The sequence below is a fragment of the Nilaparvata lugens genome, chromosome 10, assembly GCF_014356525.2.
Source record: "Nilaparvata lugens isolate BPH chromosome 10, ASM1435652v1, whole genome shotgun sequence".
NCBI lineage: Eukaryota > Metazoa > Arthropoda > Insecta > Hemiptera > Delphacidae > Nilaparvata > Nilaparvata lugens.
The window spans coordinates 6,433,771-6,457,367 of NC_052513.1; the positions used below are offsets into that span (position 1 = coordinate 6,433,771).

Sequence of the window (23,597 nt, forward strand, 5' to 3'; positions counted from 1 at the left end):
TACTTCTGTAGCCGAATAAGTAATAAAAGACTGCTTTTTTGAACGTTTTTGGGAAACTTAGAAATCGGTCAAATTTTTTCCCTAACTGAATTAAAATTAGCGCAAAAGGTCTATTATATCATCAACAGTGCGTTGTAGACGATTTTTGCAAAATACAAAGAGTGTTTGAAATTCTGCACCCGAATTGATCAACAAAAAGCTTAAAGTGAGACTTTTTGGAAAACTCAAAAAAATGTCAGTCTTAATTTGTGTAAAACATTTTCTTTATCTCGATAACGGTGAGTTGGAGACGATTTTTGAAGAAGATAGAAAGGGGTTGGAATTCAATTCCACTTAGGAATTATTGGTCAGAAAGCCTAAATTGAGACATTTTTAGGGATTAAGTTACACAGGTGAGGGGGGAGGAGACACCTTCTGAAAAAAATGTTTGATTTTCACTTTTAACATTTTCAGTTTTTCACTTAGTGTGTTGACTGGGTAGGTACTGTAAAAATTCAATACTGTACCAACCTTTCTAACGTTTATTTTAGTAAACATTTCTAACGTTTATCAAACGTTATTTTTATAACGTTTATCAGCAATATACATTCTAGACGTTTATTAAACGTTTATAGAGTAAACGTTTATTTTAGTAAACTTTTCTAACGTTTATTAAACGTTGTTTTCATAACGTTTATCGAATTTATACATTTTAAACATTTATTAAACGTTTTTAAACTTTTTGTGCTGTGTGGGATGAACACTACAGGTTGATCTCCTCTACCCTGTATTAGAGGAGATTTTGGAAGTGACAATGAGAAATAGACAATGTAAAGAAGACAATGTGAAATAGGCTACTCCAGGATTGTTCGACACTTACAATAGAAACAAAATTCAAGGGAATGCGTAGCAAGCTATATTCAAGATCGATTCAAATCGGCTTTAACTGACAAGGGGTATTCAAGGCAGAGTCAAGACTTGTTTGACCCATGCAATAGAAGCTAAATTCGAACGAATACCTATCGAGCCATATTCAAGATCGATTCTAATCAAGACTGTCAGCTTTGACTGACAAGGGGAATTCAAGGCAAAGTCAAGACTTGTTTGACCCATGCAATAAAAGCTAAATTCGAACGAATACATAGCACGCCATATTCAATTTCGATTCCATCCAAGTTTGTTAGCCTTGAAAAACAAGGGTATGCTGCTTTCGATTCTAGTATGGAAATTCAAGGGGACTTCGAGTTGAATGTCAAGCAAGATCGTTTTCAGCTGGATTCAACTTCAGCCTTGATTGACAAGTGAAGGCTGCTTCTAATTCAAGCCTTGAATCAAGCCTTACTGCTGACTGGGATGCATTTAAATTCATTGGTTGATTACTGATGGAGGTAGAGAAGATGAAAATTGGAAGCTCAAAATAATAAATATATAGAGGAATAAAATTTGTATAGAATATAGGTCTACAGTAGAATAATTTGAAGCGTAAGCCTGGAGATTAACCAACCGCGTTTGCGCGCAGCGGGGCTAGACGTACGCAGATCTCAAAATCAGATCACATTGTCGTTATTTAAGGCTGAAATATTATTATTTCAGACTTTGATGAAGAAATTATGTTACCATATATTGTGGAATGTTATTGGACAAATTAAGATCATTTCAACTTGGATCACATGAATCTTGAGTTTCCTTTTCTGTTTCTTTACTTTTAATTTATCAATTAATTTTCCGTTCATCGACAGTATTTTTCAAGTCTTAAAAGTATTAAGAATTTTTTAAAAATATTATTATTCAACAATAATATAAGGGAGTTCTACATCCTTACATTTGCAAAACAAATACTTGAAAAACAACTATTTTTACATGTTATTTTCATCTTCCAAACATTTATTACGTATTAAGTTACCTACTTTTTTGTCTTTGGTCGGGCATTGTAATCAAATGCTGTACACTAATTCTAATAATTAATTCAACGCAATTCCTAATGGGAATCCCAACTATAGGAATCTCGGAATTCGAATATATTATATTATTGTATCTATTCATAATATTGCTATCAAATTATAGTAATTGATTGAACAAAATATCAAATTAGGAATTTTATTCAATTAGCCTACTATATACAGAGTGTTTCAGAAGTAGTGTCGAACATTTTAGGGTATTGTTCCTGGATGATAGGAGACTACAAATGTCGCTTTTTAAGTGTCCAAAGCTCAGTGGTTAGGCCGGTTACAGAGCTCGACCGACCGTCAGTGCGTACGTCAGTCGCGCTTGTCTTTTCCATAGATATTCCATGTTCAGAGCAGGACTGACAGCACGCATGCGCACGGTCAGGACCATGCGTTTTATACAGCGTACGAAGACCATCGGTCGAGCTCATGCGCATCCGTTCCATCGGTCGACTGACGCGCTATTGAAACAAATAGAAGCTTTCAGAGCTGTACTGATCAGTAGCCCGATCGCAACATAATCAATGTGCTGACACCTCTGCCCGACAATCAGCTAATATTGAATTGAATAGCATAATGAGTGAATTCAATTAATAGTGTCATATTTGAATTAAGAGTTTTTCTATACATTTCTTCAATCATTTCTTAATTTATTATTGAAAAAACATATTATTAATATTATCTACATTTATTTGATCCGTAGCTTAAAGTGACTGCAAGTATTCCCAATGGTGATACAAGCTCGAAATAACTCATCAAAATTTCTGATGGACATTCTGATGTAGTTGAAAAATGTATCTTCACCCCAAGCAATGATGTATAGGTGGTACCTATAATGGTACTAAATTCCCTTTGAAATGCTCTTTGGGCGACGATCGGGTGAACTTGATATCTACGTCTTTTAATCTTTCGTTTTCGAAGATAATAAGCTGCAATAACAATCTGTAAAGGCGTCCATTTTGTGAGTCAGAAAAACTGATGTATGGACAGGATGGTGCATACGCACTGACGGTCGATCGAGCTCTGAACGTGTAAAACTGATTCATCGATGCTTACGGTCAGGATGGTACATACGCACTGACGGTCGGTCGAGCTCTGTAACCGGCCTAATCCTTATAGCTGCCATTTTGTTTTTTCACTTAGGAATTCTTATCTCAAGAACGAAATGCTGTTTTGATCTGAAATTTTGCATGAATATTTATGCTATAAAGATTCAACTTTAAAAAATAAAATGAAAATTTTCAAAATGGCTGCCTTTTTAAATTTTTGATTGCAAATTTCACGAAAACCGATCACTTTACAGAAAATTTACAAGAGACAAAAAAGTTGGAAAATGTTATCAAGATTTTAAGGATACCTCATTAATTAAGATTGGTCGGAGAATAACAGAGAAATTAATTATTTTCGTATTGCATGTATGACCACTTTTCACAGTTAAAACATCGATAAACATTTTTAATTCCAATTGTATTTGAGGTAAAGCTTTGGAACTCGGTATGGCTCCATATGGCCATCCAGCTGATTTTACAATGTTTTTCATATGATCTTGTTTTTTCATGATCATGCATGCTGTAATAAAATAATTAATATCTCTCAATTCTCTGACGAATCTTAATAAATGAGACATTTTGTCTCTTGTAAAGTTTCTGTAAAGTGAACGGTTTTCGTGAAATTTGCAATCAAAATTTTAAAATGGCCGCCATTTTGAAAATTTACATCAAAAGTTTTTATTTTATTTTTTAAAGTTGAGTCTTTATAGCATGAATATTCATGCCAAATTTCAAATCAATGTAACATTTCGTTCTTTTGATAAAAATTCCTGAGTGAAAAAACACAGTGGCAGCTATAAGGATAACCGCTGAGTTTTGGACACTTCAAATACGACTTTTGTAGTCTCCTATCATCCAGAAACAATACACTAAAATGTTCGACACCACTTCTGAAACACTCTGTATATTATATGTATCCATTCATTTTATAGTAATTGATTGAACAAAATAACAAATTAGGAATTTTGTTCAATTAGCCTACTATATATATGGCGATGCAATAATAATTATTCCAATTATTGCAAATATGTCATTTCTTTCTATCTTCACTTTACTCTTGTCTTTTTCAGTTGTTGGGAGTTGTATTTGCTTGTAGACTGGCACGATCTATCCATGTACAGTATGAGTCTGTATGACGAGCAGCGGAGCAGACGTTTACTAAACAGACAAATACGTTTAAACCATGAAATTAATACATAAACCAATTTCAATCTTGGATACAAGAAATTATCATCTCTCCTGGAGATTTGAATTGAGCTGTAATCATTGTAGTTTTTTACAATATTGAAACCATGAGAGCAATTAAATGCTCTTTCTTAGTTCTTAGTGTTTATTTTGTATTTAAAAAATGTATGCTATTTAATTTCCTATATAGTAGGCTAATGTAAAATTATGCTGAATAAATTTAATATTGCTGTAAACTGATCAACTCAATTTTTTTCAATTCTTTAACTATAATGGATTTTTTATCTTGATATTATTATCTATAATATTTATTATAGGCAACACCAACAAAAATAATAATAATAATAATGAGTTTCTGTTTATGGCGTGGTCATATGTATGGCCACAAGTGAACAAGTCAAGAACATAAAAAACTCTCATAAGACAGGTCAAGAAGAAAAATACACATCAAAACACAAAAAGCAGCAAGCAGAAGAAGCAGCAAGACTAATGCTAGAAGTATCTACTTACAGTCTAAGGATCACAATCATAGAACTCCCTCAGAGAATAAAAGGGGTTCTCCTGAAGGAAAGCCCTTAGTCTCCTCTTCAAGACTGTCTCTGGCAGAGTCCTGGCTGAAACTGGCAGCTTGTTCAAAATTCTAGCTGACTGGTAGATGAGGCTGCTCTGGGTCCTCCCCAATGTACAATATGGCAGGTCCAGTCTCAGCCTGCCTCTGGTGCCATGATCATGCACATCACCCCTGGTAGGCAAAGTACGGACACTGTGGAATGCCTTTGTAGCTGACCTGTAATGTAAAAATTGAATACAGTGAGAATCTTTTCACTCACAAAAAGAGGCTTACAATGCGCTAAAAATTCTGCCCCACAAAGAATCCGGATGGCCTTCTTCTGCACCAGCAGTATATCTTTTACCCCACAAGGTGATGCCATATGACATCACACTTTGAATGAAGGCAAAGTAACACATGCGGAGATGGGCCTCTGGTACACATCTATCTTCTCAGGCTCCTGAGGAAAAACAGAACCTTGCTCAACCTGCCACAGATTACCTGAATGTGCCCGCCCCAGGAAAGCTATCGGTCCAGAGTGAAGCCAAGGAGCTTCACTGGGGGGGAAATCATATATAGTAGCCTACTCCATTCCTGAGGCCAAACACAATTCTTTGGGTCTTCTCGCCATTGAGAAGGAAGAGATTTCCTATAATAACACGAATATACCATACATCATTTCGTTGGTAAGTCTTTACTCTAAATAACATATTTTTGCTTGTGGAGAAGCAAGTATTGAATTAAACTATTTTAAGAGTAAAAATAAGGCTCTGGTTTATTTAGACATTCATATAAATATTTGATATTTTCTAAAAATTATCTTGAAAATTGTTTTTATGAAACCATTGTAGGCGTGGCAAAAATAGCAAATACAAAATTCAATATCAAGGTAACTTGAAGTTTTTATATTTACAATAATTATTATAAATCATTATGGACCATAGAATAGGAACTCTAGGAAATTAAATCCATTCATTCAACAACTATGTTTTTTTTTGTCTATTGATACCCAAGTACAGGAGACTAAATTATCTGATCTAATTGTAAATTTGCTTTTACTGATCTGTTTTATTTTATTTATTATTGTCTATTGTATGTATTGTATCTGTGCAATTTATTGTATGTTTCTTTAATGTGAATTGTGACTTGGCTATATGTAACTTCTATGTTCAACTGGCCCAATAAAAACTTGAAACTAGCCTTCTTTTAACACTCTTGACATTTGGAAAAACAGGCATCAACTTTTTTAAAAAAGTTGTATTCTCCCACATATTGAAATATAATCATTCTTCTAATATTTTAAAACCGATTTATTTCTAGCATTTTAAACGTGTTGTGTTATACTGACTTAATTTTATTCGAAATTGGCGGTTGTTTTAAACAGATTGTGTGTTAACGCTACCTAGCGGATGTGACATGAAACGTTATCTCATATGTTTTCTGTTGTACGTGCAAACGATTGTGATCAAGAAGGCATTTGTTCTAAAAAATTGTTTCTGTCTTTTCTGTTTAGTTTAGTTCGTTCTTCGTTGTGGTGTCAAAAATGTTGAGGTTGAATTTGCGATTTGATGGTGAATCTTTTTAATTTTGTGTGTTTTGTTTACCCATAAACAAGTTGGATTTTTTTATAAAATTCTATTAAAACTCTACAGTTTTGTTTGGTGTCATTTTGTGCAAAGATCGTTGTGTGAAATCCATGGTTTTTGTTTTGTTGATATTTTGTGGTTAGAAAGGGTGGAGTACGTATCCTATAAAATTTATTGTGCATTTCTGAATTGATGTGATTATTGTGCGACAAGAGTGTAAGAAATAAGTATAAAAAATGAGTGCGGTTATTTGTGATTATCGCAAAAAGTATCGGAAGCTGTTGAAATCAATCCTTGCTTCCTTTGATCCTGATGATCAGCTTCCCGTAACCATAGAGTATTGTACTTTTGTGAAAAATCACGAAATCAATGGAAAAGTTGCACATTGGGCTAATCAATTTCTCACAAGAAGGTAAGATAATTGTTGCATATTTCCTAGCATTTAACTTGGCTTATTACAATATATTCGGTATATATTTTTGGCGGCACCGTCGCCCAACGTTTGCTCATCAATCCCAATTTTATAATCACATAAAGCCCAATTTTATAATTTATTCATTTTTAATTATAATTTTTTAAAACTATTAATAAGTTGCTAAGTTTAAAATTAATAGAGAATCTTAAACTCGCTAATCAAATATAAATAGGCCTAGCCGTCAGCCAATGAGCTGAATGGCCAGGAGCTAGTCTGAGTCAATGCATATAAATGAGATAATAAATTATATATTTTATCTTTACAATTATTGATTATTTTGGTTAAGCTATATGTTTTAATGTTGTCATTTATATTAACCTATTAGAAAGCGTTTGTCTTGCAGACAACTTTGAGAGAAATACAATTTCATTTTATACCGGCTTTATTTTTCTTATAATTCAGTCAGAATTAAATTTTGTTTTTTGATTCTCATTGCTGTGAAAAACGAAATACTACATATTCATAATCTTGGACCTCTACTCTAGAATATTGAATTGATTTTTAGACCTTGAAGTAATAGCTTACCTTTAATACATTCTGCTTCATCCATTACGCACAATTGTGGGATCGATGGCGTCAAAAAATTAAAACACGTACCGTAATTCAACACAAACTGTAATAGTTCAGATGGCAGTGATCCAGTAATTGCGCTTTCAGTAAAAAATCAAACTATCACCCATAAATTCATTTACTCTGTAATATGCCTTGTTACACAGTAACTCTCGGACGGTTCTCTTGAAGGCGGCCTCATCCATTTGCTTCACACTACTAGGCAGCTTGTTGTAGAATTTCAGGGCAGAAATCCTATAACTAGTCTGTAATCGGTGGAGGCGTCTCCTGCGGATATCCAACAGCTCACTGCGCCTGGTGTTGTAGTTGTGGATGTCACTACGAGCAGCTAGAGTATAACTGAGAAATCAAAAATTTTCTAAACCAACAGTCATGGCATTTTGAGTGGGCATTTCACCCAAATTTGGTACCTTCCTCCTCATTAGCAAAGCCGGAAAGGATTGCGTTAAGAATTTATATTCCTTTCTTTACATTACGGTATCAAATATCAAGATTGAAAAATAGGTAAAACAAGGTTCAAGAAATGTTTGATGGGCTACCAAATCGTTCAAGAAATATTCTTGAGTTGAATAAAATGGCTTTTCCTTAAGAGTATGATTGCATTGGATGCGTGTATGTGCAAATGCATGTCAGATCATGCGTGAGCCGAAAAACTAATTCTGGAAAGATTTTGTACGTTTTCACATTTGGTCATACCCTAAATCATAGGTCATCACTTGAGTTTTGAGTTGAATACTAGTAACCTGCTTTGTCCAACCTCTTCAAATTCAACGCTTATTAAAAATCCGCAAAGCTAATAGGTAATGCGCCATGGGTCTTTGTCAAGAGACATTTCTAGAGTTGTGACCATGGAAGTCACTCCTTGTATTGAATATTCCAAAATTTACTCATACAAAGAAAGCGAACAAAATATAATGACATTAGATGTTCATCATACCTGTAAACTGCAGGTGAGGTCTACAATGATCCAGATTGTTATTGAGGGTAATAATACGGACTGTCCTCTATTGCATATAATATATCTTTACATGCAGAGACTTGACCCCACAGCAGCAGTATATAGATCAGAATGCTATGGAAAAGTTGAAACATATATCAAATACCCTTTCATTTTATCACAATACTATTATAGTTTTTACTCTTCAAGAGCCATTTTCAAGTGTAAATCTTGATTTTCTATAATGTTTCAATATTTTCAGTAGCCCTGAAAATAAGAATGAGTAGATACTATGGAGAAGAGTATGATACACCACTAGCAAATAGGGCCTGCTCACAAACTGTTTCAACTTCCTTAGCAAATAGATGACTATTGATAGCTTCTTATAGGTCCTCAATGTGACACTCCCAGGTAAGATTTTCATCAATGGAGAGACACACTGTGAGAGCTGATGGCCTGACTGTGATTCAGTGTACACATCAATCTTTGAGTAGCTTTTGTAGTCTCTAATAAAATACTACTAATCCACATTTAGTAGCAATTTATCAGCTTTCTATCACTCTTCAGCAACATTGAACAATATATCAGTCTCCTGCTGCACCTGGGTCAGATTTGGGTGAGAAGTTCAGCAACTTACCCACAAGATCAAGGTTATACAGACATGACTAGTAACTTAAGGCTGTGCAAAGGCTTGAAATAAACTTTCTACTAGTGATATTTTTCAAAGTTTTTTCGATTTGTATATCATCAAGCTGTCAAAATGAAAAAGTTTTCACAGGAAAACATTTTTCCCTATCATTCCTTTTGAGATATGATCGCCTAAAGTTTAAATTTTTGGGACAGAATATTTCAAATTCGGTAAGAGATAAATTCATGAGACTTAGAGGATACATTCTTCATGGTATTGTTGATTGAATAAAACAATTTTTTTTGAAAATATCAATTTTTGAGAATGTTATTAAATTTACCAAAAATAACTTGAGTTGAGTACCAACCAATGATTCTATCATAAACGGTCTACCATACTCAGTTTGTTATAGTTAGCAAGATTATTTTTCAACGTATGTAAGAGTTTCTCAATTCTGAGATGGTCGATTTTTTTTGTAGACGAGGTAATCCTCATCTCACCAAGCCGTGTCCTGAAAACCTGATTGGGCACCTGATTAATGCGCTCATCAATGAACTGCAAGTGAAAATTAAAAGTGAACCGGAGTCATTTGGTTATCGTCCTGAAAATGACCGTGAGTACTACTAACTTTCATTCAGTAAGAATTGAGAAATTGAATACTGATCCATCCTAGTTGATAGGTAGGTATTACTATAATAATTATTGACATGATGTGTATATTAATGCTAGTCTGATTCCAAACAAAGCAAAGTGTTAATTATTTTCGAATTGAACGCCGTGTGAAGTAGGAACTGTACTTTCAGAAATTATATAGGAAAGCCGAGAGATAGTATAAACTTTCTTATAAAAAAAGAATAAATAAGTTTATTCTCCATTTTCGACTCAATTATAGTAATTTATGAAATATGTAAATCAAACCTGCACGTATGCGATGTACAGGACCACTAACCATTTTATTGGAACAAACTGTATGTAAATTGATACATTATAACGAACACATTTGCTCATTAGGATATTCCCACGATGTAATATTGTGAATCCTCCATCTGCTGATGAAATTGGCATAGAACATTTAAATCTGAAAGATGAATTTTCACATCTTGAAAACAAAACAAAAAATCTTTTGATCAAAACGTATTCGAGATTTACGTGTATTTTCAATAAAATAATGAATATTCGTTTTCAACCATATCGCAATGTTGTATTATTAACAAAAAATATTTTTGTAATATGAGTAATTAATAATTATTGAGTAAAGGAGACTTTTGTAGATATAACAATAGCCGAATTCATAATATAATACTAATCCACAAGAAGCAACACATTAGTGTTGTAATGTTTTCAATTTCTCTGTCATCTCACTGTCAGTTCATGTACCGACTCAAAGGAAGTTAGACTTAACACTGGATTATTTCTGACATTACAGAAATAAAATGGTTCTATATTTATTCCCTGTTCTTCTTTCTGTTTATCTTTTTTATCTCTTTCTTTACCACGCCTTCCATTTTCATGTCACCCTCTGCTACTTGATCTTTCTTTTTATTTTTTTATTTCTCCCACATCTTTCTTACTACTGTTCTACTGTTGCTAAGTCTAACTAGAGATTCAATGGATTTTTTCAAGGAATCTAGAATACGGTACATTCTTGATTCATGAATAGTAGGTTCTTTGGATTTTATCGTTATATTTCTTGATATGCTAGATTTAAGGATTGTTTATTGATCTTTTTTGATAATAATTCGTGTGTGAAGGTGATATATTCTTTCATTATCAATTAGGATATTCATCATGTAGAAAATACTAGATTTAAATGCTATATCTATTTTATTAATAGAGCATTATAGCATACCGTACGTGCAAATTTATATGAGTGAGCCAACTGTTCAGAGAAACAATAGATGATTCATGGGGAAAAGATTATTCATTGCTGGGGTTATATTATGTATGTAGGAGACAGGTTTAGCAGAAAAATATGATTAATTTTACACGAATTTTCTAATTTTACGTTTTACTACTTCTTATTGACAATGGTAATATTTTTACACTCGTATAAAATACTATGTTTTTAATGTTTCGAATTAAAACTATCTATAAATCGTTGAAAAGTTTCACAAATAAAGACTATATCAGAAAAGAAAGTTTATGCATATAAGAACGTGGAATAGGTTATACATTCATAGATCATCGTAATAAAAACTAGTTTATCATTTGAAATAATTAATAAGTTACATCTATTGTATGATCAATGAATATATCACATAAAATTTAAATATGCGTCTCTCAGAAATATAAAAAAATTCTGCAACATCAGAAACACATTTTTTGATATTCATATTAGAGGGGAAAAGTTTTGGTAGGTGCATGAAAAAAGAAATTTCCAAAGTCTTAGTAGAATTAATGAAAACAAAAAGTCTATTTTACAATAAAAAAATAAAATTTGAGTGAATGGCTCTAAATATTGAATATACATTTATCAATATAGAAATTCCAATAAAATAATATCACATATAGATAAAAATAGATAAAATTGATGCAAACTACGAAAACCTCACACCATGATCATTGAGGAATTCGTTTTCGGGATTTCTAGTTGAGACAAAAGTTTTAACCATTAGAAAACTTCAGTGGAATCGTTTCGCTTGAAGGACGGACGGGTGATCACAGAGGCGAAACCTTCCTCATTCATGAATATTAACAGGCACAAAATCTAGGAACCAAGGCTACAAGGAGACGAGCTAGGAGACAGAGATAATTAGTGAAAAGAGAGAGGCCGAGATGCGTCCAAATAGTATCCGGAAAATGTCCATTTTTGCTTATTACCTTCTGCTAGATCACTTAATACACACTGCTATGTTTGTGGATATAATTCTTTCTAGAGATGCGGTAATCTTCATCTGTGTTTAGTTTATGAAATGTGTAGTTGTGAGCCTGGGAGTTGACATATTAAATCATGCCTCTTTATCTCTTCATTAATCAATCTCTCAAGTTCCTCATATTTTTTCATGTCTTTCTCTTTTAAAACTGTTTCTTGATTATCGTGTAGTCTTGAGAAGCAGAACAACTTAGTAATTGTCCAATCTTATGTCTACCTAGGTCTATTTGAAGATGGATTTTCAAATGATGGAATAGTGCTCATATAATGCTACGATTATTCATTCATGTTGTCACCGCTTTGTCAATCAATGTTCTAATTATGCTCACAATCAATTTTTATAGAAGAGTCATCCGGTTGTAATAATTTGGTACTCAATTAAAATATTAGAGAAGCATTAACCATTCTACAAAATATTATTTTTATGGTATGTATTTTGAGAAGGCTCAAAGTAGCCTATTATTGCCTTCTAAGTGGATATTTAGTATTAGTATTTCATTCTATTGTAAATTGGCTCCGTTGTTGAATGTCTATAATATAAAAAACGAGTTGTTTAGAATTTTACATCATACTTCCAAGTAGTCTCAAGTTCATTAATTTCCTCAACGTATTTTCCTAAATAAACATTTTTCTTTCAGTATTGGGTCAAACAATTCTTTCTCATTTATTCATGTTCTATTTTGATCAATTCAAAGCTCTACCTTATTTCTGAGTTGACGGGATTATTTCATGGTTATGTCAAGTGATTTTAGTCAATTTAATGTAGCAAATCCATTTCATCATGAATCATATCCTTAGATAGGAATCTTAATATTTTGCAGAAATAAATTTAGGAAAGCCCAAAAATGTTGACAGAAATCTTGACAAAAATTTCCACCGATCTCTCGTTGAAAGTAAACTTACTCAGAAAGTCCAAAGTTTTCTCCATTCTCTTCCAAGGATGTGCTATCATAAATAAAGCCTTATATCTTCGCACTATTTTTCACAGCAGTGAAAGCAATGTTTATTTTGGAGTTTTTGGAGCTGCTTTCCTAAAATTTATAGCGTATCTAGAGTCTCGGTGCTATTAGGTTGGTGGGAAGGGTGGACTGGAGGGTAGTGGTGGTATGTAGACCACTTTTGGAAGCAATCCAAGTCCAAATGCGAAGGTTACTGACTTTTGGGTCACTCGTCTGAGGGTCGATTCCATTTCAATGTGATCGATAAATCTTTCACTCACTACTTCAACTACTCCACTACACATTGAATTGGCACGTGTAGATGACCGAGCTGCTATTGAATAAGGGAAGAGAGCGCGCCAAAGTGAGAAAGAAAATGTTGATGGGGAAAATCTATTTTCATCGATTTCTAATCCGTCATAAGTGAAATTTTGAAAGTATTCTCATCTTTTCTATCGAAGTTGCAAAATGTTCTGTAATGAGTAAATTTCTTATTCCACATTAATTTGTTTGAATCAAGAATGTTTTATTGTCAGAAACAGAATTGTTCTCAATTCTGCACGAAAGCAATTATATTAGGTTATTTAAATTTCAATTATGCCTGCATACTTTTCAGTACACTATTTTCCCCTTAATACAACTAGTATCCATACAAACTTGAAGGAATTTTGTTTTCTCATAGGGGCTTTATTGCTATAATGGTTGATGTTCACTTCAGGGTGGTAACATAGAGATAGTATACACAAGTAAACACTATGTTCACTTTATTGCTTTGGTTTACTTGTATGTATATAAAAATAAAAAATAAATTTTGAAGAGTACTTTGATTTATAATTTTTATTTACAAGTAAACGCTATTCACAGTTCGTAATGGATCAAGAAATAATCAACTTTAACAAGTATGTAACAATTACACGTATGTAACTTGTGTATGCTCATCATTTTTGAATTAGAAATGAACATAACATAAACCTTGGGACTATTTATTTAAAATTTATTTCAATATCGCATTAGAAATTCAAACTTTATTGGATAAAACTTAAACACACTCAACATTCAATGATACAAAACAAGAAATATCAAAACAAATATAATGAGCCCCGAGAAGATCTGTAGATCTGTGTGGAGCTTTAAAATAAAATAAATAATAATGATGATACTAATGAGTAAATAAATTAATAATGAACATAAGAAATAATAAAACTACTTTGGGTTAGCGAATTAGGGATTGGAAGAAAACGCCTATTGAGTTTCCCTACATTGTATGCATTAACTTTATTGTCAATGAAGAATTGAAATCTTCTCACAATCCTTTTTACGACAAATTTTCATATGAAATTGATTTGTATTTCAGATTATGACAGTTTCAAGCTGTGCCGAGCGGCAATCACATTGCTGGTCAAGGTGTGTGAAAAATACCTGGACAAAGCTGAGCTTCGAACCCTGCCCCCTCCACCCACCGACCTGCTCAGCGCCCCTCCCACCTCCATCTACACCAGCAAAAACCTGCGACCCCGAATGGAAGACCGCACAACTGTGCTGTGGGACCTGCACTCCATGTTCAATATCCAGGTGTGTATTAATGATGGGGTTTTCCCAATTCTCCTTATCACGCCTCCTTAATTTTTCCTGTGAGATTGAACCAGACGGATAAAACAAAGTAAAGTAGATTGAACGAGACAGGCGTTCATAAATTGTTCATAAAAATCACAAATTAATTTTATGAGCTATCAAATGCTCTTAAGGCAAACGCACACAGGACACAGCAACAGAGGGACGTACAGAAAAATCCCTTCTTCCCAGGCATTCGAATGTTACATCGGACACAAACATCCGTCTGTCTGCATATGTCAGCTCACGTCTGCATGCAGTCGTTTGATTTTTTTCTCCGTCTGTCTGCATACATGTGTATTGCTGTGTGCATTCGCCTTTAAGACTAACAGAGTAACAAAGTTCTCAGGAAGTAGAATAACAGGGAAGTGAAGGAAATCAATGAACACTGCAAACAAAAATATTTGCGGAAGTAGTAAATATTCTTGTAAAGTAGTATCCATTGTATTTTTATTGATTTTCCTTCAGCTATTTCCTCTGTTGTCAATATTTGCTGTTGTGGAAGTCCATGGCTCGGTTTCTAGGATACGGTAAGGATTACTTATTAAATCGAATGGTCCATTAAATCTATAGCTTTACTGGTCCATTAGATGTAATAAGTTTCCCAGACACTGGGCCTAAGGGTATTTGGTAGCATATCAATTACGAATTTCGTGTAACTAATTTTTATGTAATTGACAGAAATCAAATAATTGCAACTTGACGTTTATTTTCATAAAAGTAGTTATCTTTAGCTTCAGTCCACGAGAAACGGAGATTTTATAAGATATGAAATTGTCGAAATGAATGTTTTTGACAAAACAATAATATGGAAAATCATTGTTGTAAACCAATGTTTAGAAAGAAAATTTCCATCAATAATAACTCCTATAAGTTATGGCGAATAAACAACTAAAGAAATATAGTTGTATTTATTACAATAAGTTGAATGATGCTACAATATTTAAAAAAACGTATGTACTAGAAGTGTTTTTTCAACTCAAAGATAAGTTGAATCAAAATATTTGATGTATTTAGAGGACAATTTCACCTCTAACTTTCCACTAGCATTTATAAGCGTCAATAGCATAGAGATGATATACTTTCGATTTTCGCTTTGATAATTCTGTTGCATTTTCAAGGTTAATGAAGTAACAACAAAAAACTCCATCTTGGTTTTTGAAATTTGAATAGCAAAGTGTCTCTTTAATTTATCATCGCTTGAAGATAACAAAAGCTGGCTTAACTGTTCATATTTACAACTCTGTAATGTTGGCAAATACGATGTCATGGTATAAACTAATTTTTTTGCAAATAAATGTCTTTAAAGTCGTATCTCCGAAGGAAAATACTGTAATTCCATGAATGTCATCATCCTAACTGCATTAATTTCACCTTCCATTTGTCTAATGAAATTGCAGCTATCATTCATTATTCTTCCATTCATATACATATTGTAAGAATCTTCCATTATCCTTATTTTCATAATGGAAGGAAATTATATTATGAATATTGAATTTAGCTTTTGGATAATTTACATTTGTATAATTTAGGAAAATTGAGACTTCTTTAATGCGATATTATTTACAGAAATTGAGACTATTTGAATTACTATTTGCAGAGTTGTTCGTTATCATTGAGGATAGAGTGGACTGGCAATCTTTTAAAGCTTACCAAGGACAAGGCCTTGAACATTCAGTCAATTGGCCTGAGAATTGAACATATTAGTTCTTGTTCTTTCTTGTGCTGAATAATGGTAAAAAAGTATGTAAGAAAAACAAAAAAATGTAAAAAAAGAATCATTTTTCAATATTAGATGTTCCCATTATCCCATATTAGGAGTTTGAGTTGGAATTTTTTAGTTATTCGTTCACTCCAGATACTCTAATTATTGTGATTTTTTAGAAGTAATTATTTACTGTACAAGTAATTTTATGTTATTTTTTACCATTTCTATTTCATAATATTTTTATGTACTGTATTATTTCGAAATCTAAGTGCCGGTTGCACAAAAGCCGGTTCAATTTTAACACGACTTTCAATTCCACGACAACCAATCAGAGAAGCCATCTTTTCAAAAACGCGTTTTCTGATTGGTTCTCGTAAAGTTAATCACGGTTAAAAATTAACCGGCTTTTGTGGAACCGTGCCTTAGAGTTGAACGTCATTTCCAGTTTGGTATAAATTGATTGCATTTTATTTTGCGTATTCATTTGTGTAAACTCGTGATGTTTGTGAATGTAGCTGAGTAAACAGTATGATTCATATTCCTTTTCTTTTTTTGGTTGGTCAACGTTGAATAAATAATTCATAGAAATATAGTTGTATTTATTACAGAAACTTGAATGATGTAACAATATTAAATAATGTATTAATTTTAATTATTTGTATTTATAAACATCTTATAATCAAGTATTGATTGCCACTATAGTATTTTTCAATTTTAATTTTGATCTCGTAACATAAATATATCTAGTTTCCCAAACATGCCTATCTAGGGCAAAACATTTATCTGAGAAGCTCGTGTAAGCAGATTATTGAGTATTCAAGTGTTAAATCAGCACTTGTGTGAAATGTTGAAATAATCCTGGTTTACCATTATGCTGATTTGATAAGGAAATATAATTTCTTTATTCAACCATTACTCTATTATTATTACTAAATATCTAAATTTATACATTCCATGATACACAAATTAATCATAATATGCATGATCAGAAAATGATTAACAGGCCTGTTGTAGTGTGGTCCACGTTATAATGGCAGTAGTCCATTAACATTGGTGTTGCTATCCTTGTCTTTCATTCGACAATGCAGATAGCGCTATTCTTTTCTAGCTTCGCAACGCTGCCAGATCGTTTTTTAACAAAGTAGAACATTGATTAATTAAAAATAAATTGAATATCAATTATGCAAAATTTAATCATTAAAAATACATTTTCGAAAAATTACGGATAAAATATCAATTGTTTTAAACAAGAATGAACAGTTAATATTACATCAGATAAACCGGTGTCTGCTATCCTCTTTAGAAAGCAGTGGAAGGCAGAGAATCGGCAACGCTGTTCACCTATCTTCCTCCATTTCCATTATAACCTAGGCCACACTTTAGTCTTAAAACTTTTTTTCTTTAGGCTAGGCAATCATTAAAGTAGGTTAGGAAATCATTATTACTATGCCTCGGTTGCACAAGAGCCTGTTGAATAAAATCACGATTAAACGTGATTAAATGCTTCGATAACCAATCAGAGAAGCCTCCTTTTCAAAAAAACCTTTTCTGATTGGTTTTCGTGGCATTTAATTATGATTAAAATCTAACAGGCTTTTATGCAACCTGGTAAAAATCTTACAAAACTATATATCTTACTTTTTCAATATTGATAATACAGTATTTGTTTCTATGAAATTAATAATTTGTTTAAATGATTTTCATCAACCAACTTGCTAATAAATTGTTGCAGGGCTATGGCACAGCGAGTTATTTCGCAGTATTTGATGGTCATGGAGGTGCAGATGCTGCTTCCTATGCTTCAGCCCATCTCCACCAGTACCTCGTCGAGAGCACGCATTATCCGCATGACCCGGTAGCTGCCCTCAACGACGCATTTATTCAAACCGATAAGAGGTTCGCCGAAACTAAAGAGGTAATTATTCTAATTAATATGCAGGGCGTCCCACAGCCGAGGATCATAGATTTTACATGAAATTTGCCACAAAAAATGGCCAGTAAAATTTTCTTATATCGACCTTAGTTTTCGAGATATATAGACTTAAAATTTACACTATGAACAAAGATATTGTGGAATTTCACCTTATTAAGGTGTTGTCAGTTTCACATAATTTATTTCAGCCAAACTTGAGTTTCAAGGCATCATCTTCAGTGGTCTGCAGAGTCTAACCAAAAAGACCACTGAAGATGATGTGCATTGAAATTGAAACTTAAGTTTGGCTGAAATAAAGTATGTGGAACTGACAACATTGTTTTTATTTCGCCTTATATAGATTTAACGATATTTTTTAAAAACGTCAATAACTGGAAGACTATATGTAAAAATCTAATTTTAAGGGCATGGTTGGGAAGAGGAAGAAATACCCAATAAGATTCATATAATTTGTTCCTTTGTTTAATATTCTTGAACTTTTTATGAGCGCTTTAAGTTGAAGAAAGTAGGTAAATTCGTCGTGTTCCAAATCAAATTTCAAACGCTCATGGAAAGTTCAAAAATTTCAATCAAAGGAACAAATGATATGTTATGAATCTTATTGGGAATTTCTTCCTCTCTTCAACCATATCCTTAGAATTGGATTTTGACTGATAGTTTTCTTCTTATTGTAGTTATTCTGGTAGAAAAATTCAAGTACCTGGGCTCAACAGGTACAGATAAAGATGGAAAACTGGACAACGAAATAGCACATCGAGTAAATACAGGCTGGATGAATTCATTTATTTATTTATTTATTTATACATTGATACATACAATATCATTCTCAACTATGAATGATTGGGAAAGGAACAACAGGCCAAAACTGTTCCTTTGTCCAAATTTAGATAGAAATTATCCAAAACTTAGATTATGTTTACACTTAATGACTTTTGTTCAATTTTGAGTCCAAAATATATATAAACTAGGAATTTAGAATTTAAAAAAGTTAAAAACCAAATTAAATAAGAATACTCCACTAAATCATCACTGATAACTGAAAAATACTGTATTAGGCCTAATAATTGAAAATTTTAAAACTACAAAAAAACTCAAACTTACTCCTCAAACAACAAACAGTTATCAAAATGTTGTCTTCAATCTAATGAAAATGACTGAAATATTTTGTGATAGAAGAATGATTGATGTATGAATGATAGAAGATCTAAAGGGATGTACAAAGCAGTCGTGCGGCCCGCATTGACATACGGAGCGGAGACCTGGGCAGTTAGAAAAGCCCATGAACACAGACTGTGGAGGTCACTGAAATGAAGATGTTGAGGTGGAGTTGCGGCGTAACTAGAAGGGATAGAATCCGAAATTAAGTAATAAGAAACAGGATGAATGTTGCAGAAATATCAAAGAAAATACAAGAACAATGGCTGCATTTGTACGGACATGTGGAGAGAAGGAATGACGATTATGTGGGGAAAAAGACCGACCACTTAGATGTCGAAGGCACTAGGAAGAGGGGGAGACCTAGGAAGAAATGGGAAAATTGTATCGCTCAAGATCTTTCAGAGAAGGGACTAACACCAAACGAAGCCCATGACCGAGACTCCTGGAAGTGACTGACTTAAAACGCCGACCCCACACGAGTGGGAAAAGGCTGCTGAGAAGAAGAAGACTTTTTCTAGTTATTGTCGTTTAAAAAATATCGAAAAATCAATTTATCTAAAACTAAGGTCGATATAAGGAAATTCTACTGGATAATTTTTGTTGTAAATTTCATGTAGAATCTACGATCTTCGGCTGTTACACCTTTCCTGGGACACTCTTTATAATTTTAATTACTGTGCAGATAATTTTTCAATGTGATTTCTTGTTTTTTATTTTATAAATGTCGAATTTGTTTGTCCTATTCAATAAATAAACGAATGGTGTATAAGCTGTACGCTGACCGGAAACTATAGGCTAATCTTAACAATAAACTTTCAAAAAACTTCAAATTCTCCCATTCCCAAGCCTATATATTTTCGAAACAATCTGCTTCATTAAAAAAAATCTACATGAATTTAATACAGGCGGAACATTCCATCAATACCCAAAAAGATATAGGAACAACCTAAGAGACGACACACACCAGACAACCATGTATGAGCGAGGTGTTAGGAGTTCTGGTATTCGGTTGTATAATTTATTGCCAGCTCATATAAAAGAAATGACTGGTACAAAATTCAGAGATCAATTAAAGAAGGAGCTGCTGTCCATATGCGCGTACTCAAATGAAGAGTTCAGAGAGTACTACGAGTGTCGAAATGGGGTTTAGAGAGAATAGACAAAAAAATGTATTGACTTTTCATGTGCCTATTTATGTTCTAAACTACGAGCGTCGAGATAAGGTTTGGAGAGAGAATAAAATATATTGACTTATCATTTATGTTCTGTATTTTATTGACTTACGACATTGACAAGTTCAAATACCCCTTTTATAGGAGGTCAGTGGATGAAAAAAAAAATAATAATAATAGTTTATATATTTTTGATTAATTTCCTGAATACCCGGCAACATTACTTTGTCTTTTAAGTTTTTATTCATTGGCATTATATGTTTTTTATACATTGGCATTTCTTAAAATTAGATGGAACCATAGAATTGAATTCTAGAGCAGAACCTTGCCATTCTATACCTGCTTATTAAATAGTTGGATTGGTATAAAATTAGTAGAATTGATGGTGATGTTGTGAAATCTCTCCATAATAAAACAAAGATATTGTCAAAATTCACTAAAATTTTTTAGTGAAATTTGACAATATCTTTGTTTTCTTATTATACTTGGATTGGAATCTGCACTGCTGTATTGTCTGAATGTATATAAAAGATAGTTCAATTTATAAATTACGAGGATCATTTTTTTAAACCTCCGTAATATCATAAAGACACAGAGAAGCGGTAGGGGGTGGTTTTCACAGAGCTGGAGAGCTTGTCATCCCCACCAAACGCCCTGTGATCGGTCGGATCGTCAATATTGTTGTCGAGTTATAGACCCAAAAACATGGCCGCCACAATTGAGCCTCCTGCCAAGTTCTAGTTGTGCAGCATTATTCGATTTTGAAAGCAAACGTCTGTAGTTCAACATAAATTTACTGAATAATGATTAAAGTTTCATAAGGAAACTTTATGAGTGATGGTATTGTGCGTGAATGGTGTCGCAAAATTGAAGGCGTCAGTTGAAATGACTTCCGGAATCGTTGTGATCCATGACAACTCAACCTCATAGAGCTGGTGCCTCCAAACGGTTTCTCCAGTATAAAAATGGGATATTTTCGATCATCTACCATACAAACCTGACTTAGTCACTAGTGAACTCAAGACATGACTTTGAGGGCAGAGCTTGCAAACTAACAAGAAGCTTAAAAACAACGTCATAGCCCACTTAAACTCATTTGGCGGCAGCATTTTATGATGAGGGTTTTGGTAGGATGGTCCACTGGTATGATAAGTGCGGCAATTAATTATATTGAAGAATAATCATAAGTGTAAGTTACGTTTATTGAAAGAATTGTTCTTTTTTATACATTCGTCTTTCATTTGTAAAATTAGTTTTTTTTTCTTATTATGATGAAAAATAAAATTATGATCTTATAATCTTTGTTGTACAGTGTTTTAGTTTTACTTAGAATTGTATTGGAGGGTTAAGTGTAAGAGAGGGCTGGCTGCGCCCTAACTTCGCCCTCCTAGGTTTTTAATAAAGGCAGCTAATCAATCAATCAATCAATCAATTTATGGCCAGTCGGAGGTTGAAAAAATGACCCGCGCATTTTGAATCTTTGTTGCCTTTCAAGCTTTTATTCATTATTTTACAAGAGACCACTAAACTCCAGGTCTCTCGTCTTTGTGCCTTGAAATTACCCACATACAATGTATGCAACACACCATCAGTAAATTAGTAAGGAATTAGTGATTGTGTGACAGATCCATTCCTATTATTTGATCAAGCTTCAATTTCAATGTTTCTTCAACTTTTTGTGAGAATTTCTTCCAGTATTTATCAATAATAATTTTATGTATGATGTTCGTATTGATAATATGTTTGGTTTTTGTTCAAACTAGGGAAACAGAAGTGGTACAACAGCCGTATGTGCTCTGCTGAGGCCTAAGGAAGGAAGACTGTATGTAGCGTGGGCAGGTGACTCTGAGGCACTACTTGTAAAAAATGGAGAGCCCATTGAGGTTGTAAATCCTCACAGACCTCATAGACAGGTTTGTACTTCAATCATCAAAACATCTCTTATATTTTTTCCTTTGAGGTTTTACTTATCCATATTCACTAATCGGTATAGTACAATAATTTGAGATAACTTTTTATAAGCGATTTTTCAAAAATGAATTGTATATTTGATCAGTGACGTAAATTGGTTGAGTAAAACAATAACTTGGACAAGGTGTCTTGATTAGAAATCCTAGTTTGTTTGGAACCCAATCAAATATAACTATTTAAAATATGTAAAGTATGGATTTGTTTTTTAAAGAATACTATTGTTTGTCAACTCCAGTAGTTGTAGAAAGTTAACTTCTCAATTATTGTTGAATGTATTGTAATCTAATTTTTATGAAATAAAAAAATAATGAATTTTGTAAATTCAAATCTTTAGCAAAGAATGCTGAGTCTCTCAATTTTGTAATGCACATAATATAAGATAACACAGAGTATACGGAAAGTCACTGTGCACTTGAATTATGGAAATGAATCACTTGGTACATAGTGACTTTCGAAACACTCTGTAAATTTCCAATCATATTACCTAAATGTCTCAAAGTTGATTTACAGTTGAATATGATTTATATACTATTTTCTATTCACCTTCTTGATTGGCCAACTAGCTGTTTTTCAAGTTCAGCTGTTTTGACAGTTCTATTTTCCAAGTTATGTTACTCCCTTGAACAAATACCAGTTCTTGCTTTCAAATATGTTATTGTTTGATCCAATACTTGTCCCCACTGTTTTATAAAAAAGATTTGCTAAGATTTGCCATCAATAGCTAATACATTCACACTGTTAGTTACTCCTTCACTTAAGAAAGTTTGTTACTGTTTTCATGCTATGCATGCAATGTTTCTGGCACGAGTGTTGATAATGACTCCTTCACTTGATAACGATTATCTATTATTGGCTCACTGCATTAAGTAGTAGTGTAAGTCTCACTAGACTCAGACTGTTCATAGCTCTGTTACAAAAATGGCATGTGATAAAATTTATAGAACATGAAAAGTGTAGAGTTTAAGATAGACAAACTTATCAAGCCGCGCTCACACTGTGGAAATGCTTAGAATTAAAATAAAACATGGACAATCCTTTTAATTTTTTTGGAAATATTAATGTTTGCTGTCATAGTGACAATACTGGTAAACGGTTTGTCCACATAATGAAAAATTTCCAAACTGTTTCAGCATGTTAGTCAAACATTTTCTCAGTGTGGACGCAGCTGTAACCTCCAGACTAATCAACTTCTACCCGTCTCTCTCACTCTAAAGGTGCAATTCATTAGCGATGGCTCTAGCTGGAGCCGAGCAGCTTGAGCTACGTGGCTAGAGTCGTCGTGGCTGGAACACTTGACTTGAATATTCATTATATTCAATGATCCATTCG

The 23,597-nt window shown here is 33.1% G+C and overlaps 2 protein-coding genes across 2 annotated transcripts in view; both read left to right on the top strand.

Moving 5' to 3' along the window:
* The window catches only part of LOC111044914 (CD63 antigen), an 11,300-nt gene extending 6,897 nt beyond the window's left edge, over nucleotides 1-4,403 (top strand). Inside the window, exon 5 of the mRNA XM_022330180.2 lies at nucleotides 4,045-4,403. Coding sequence (XP_022185872.1) covers nucleotides 4,045-4,110 — 66 coding nt within the window. The 3' untranslated portion in view covers nucleotides 4,111-4,403. The remainder of the gene's footprint in view (nucleotides 1-4,044) is intronic.
* A 1,828-nt stretch (nucleotides 4,404-6,231) lies between these two features.
* Nucleotides 6,232-23,597, top strand: part of LOC111044923 (flocculation protein FLO11) — a 182,767-nt gene continuing 165,401 nt past the window's right edge. The window contains exons 1-5 of the mRNA XM_022330190.2: nucleotides 6,232-6,707; nucleotides 9,385-9,518; nucleotides 14,070-14,287; nucleotides 17,767-17,949; nucleotides 22,061-22,210. Coding sequence (XP_022185882.2) covers nucleotides 6,532-6,707; nucleotides 9,385-9,518; nucleotides 14,070-14,287; nucleotides 17,767-17,949; nucleotides 22,061-22,210 — 861 coding nt within the window. The 5' untranslated portion in view covers nucleotides 6,232-6,531. The remainder of the gene's footprint in view (nucleotides 6,708-9,384; nucleotides 9,519-14,069; nucleotides 14,288-17,766; nucleotides 17,950-22,060; nucleotides 22,211-23,597) is intronic.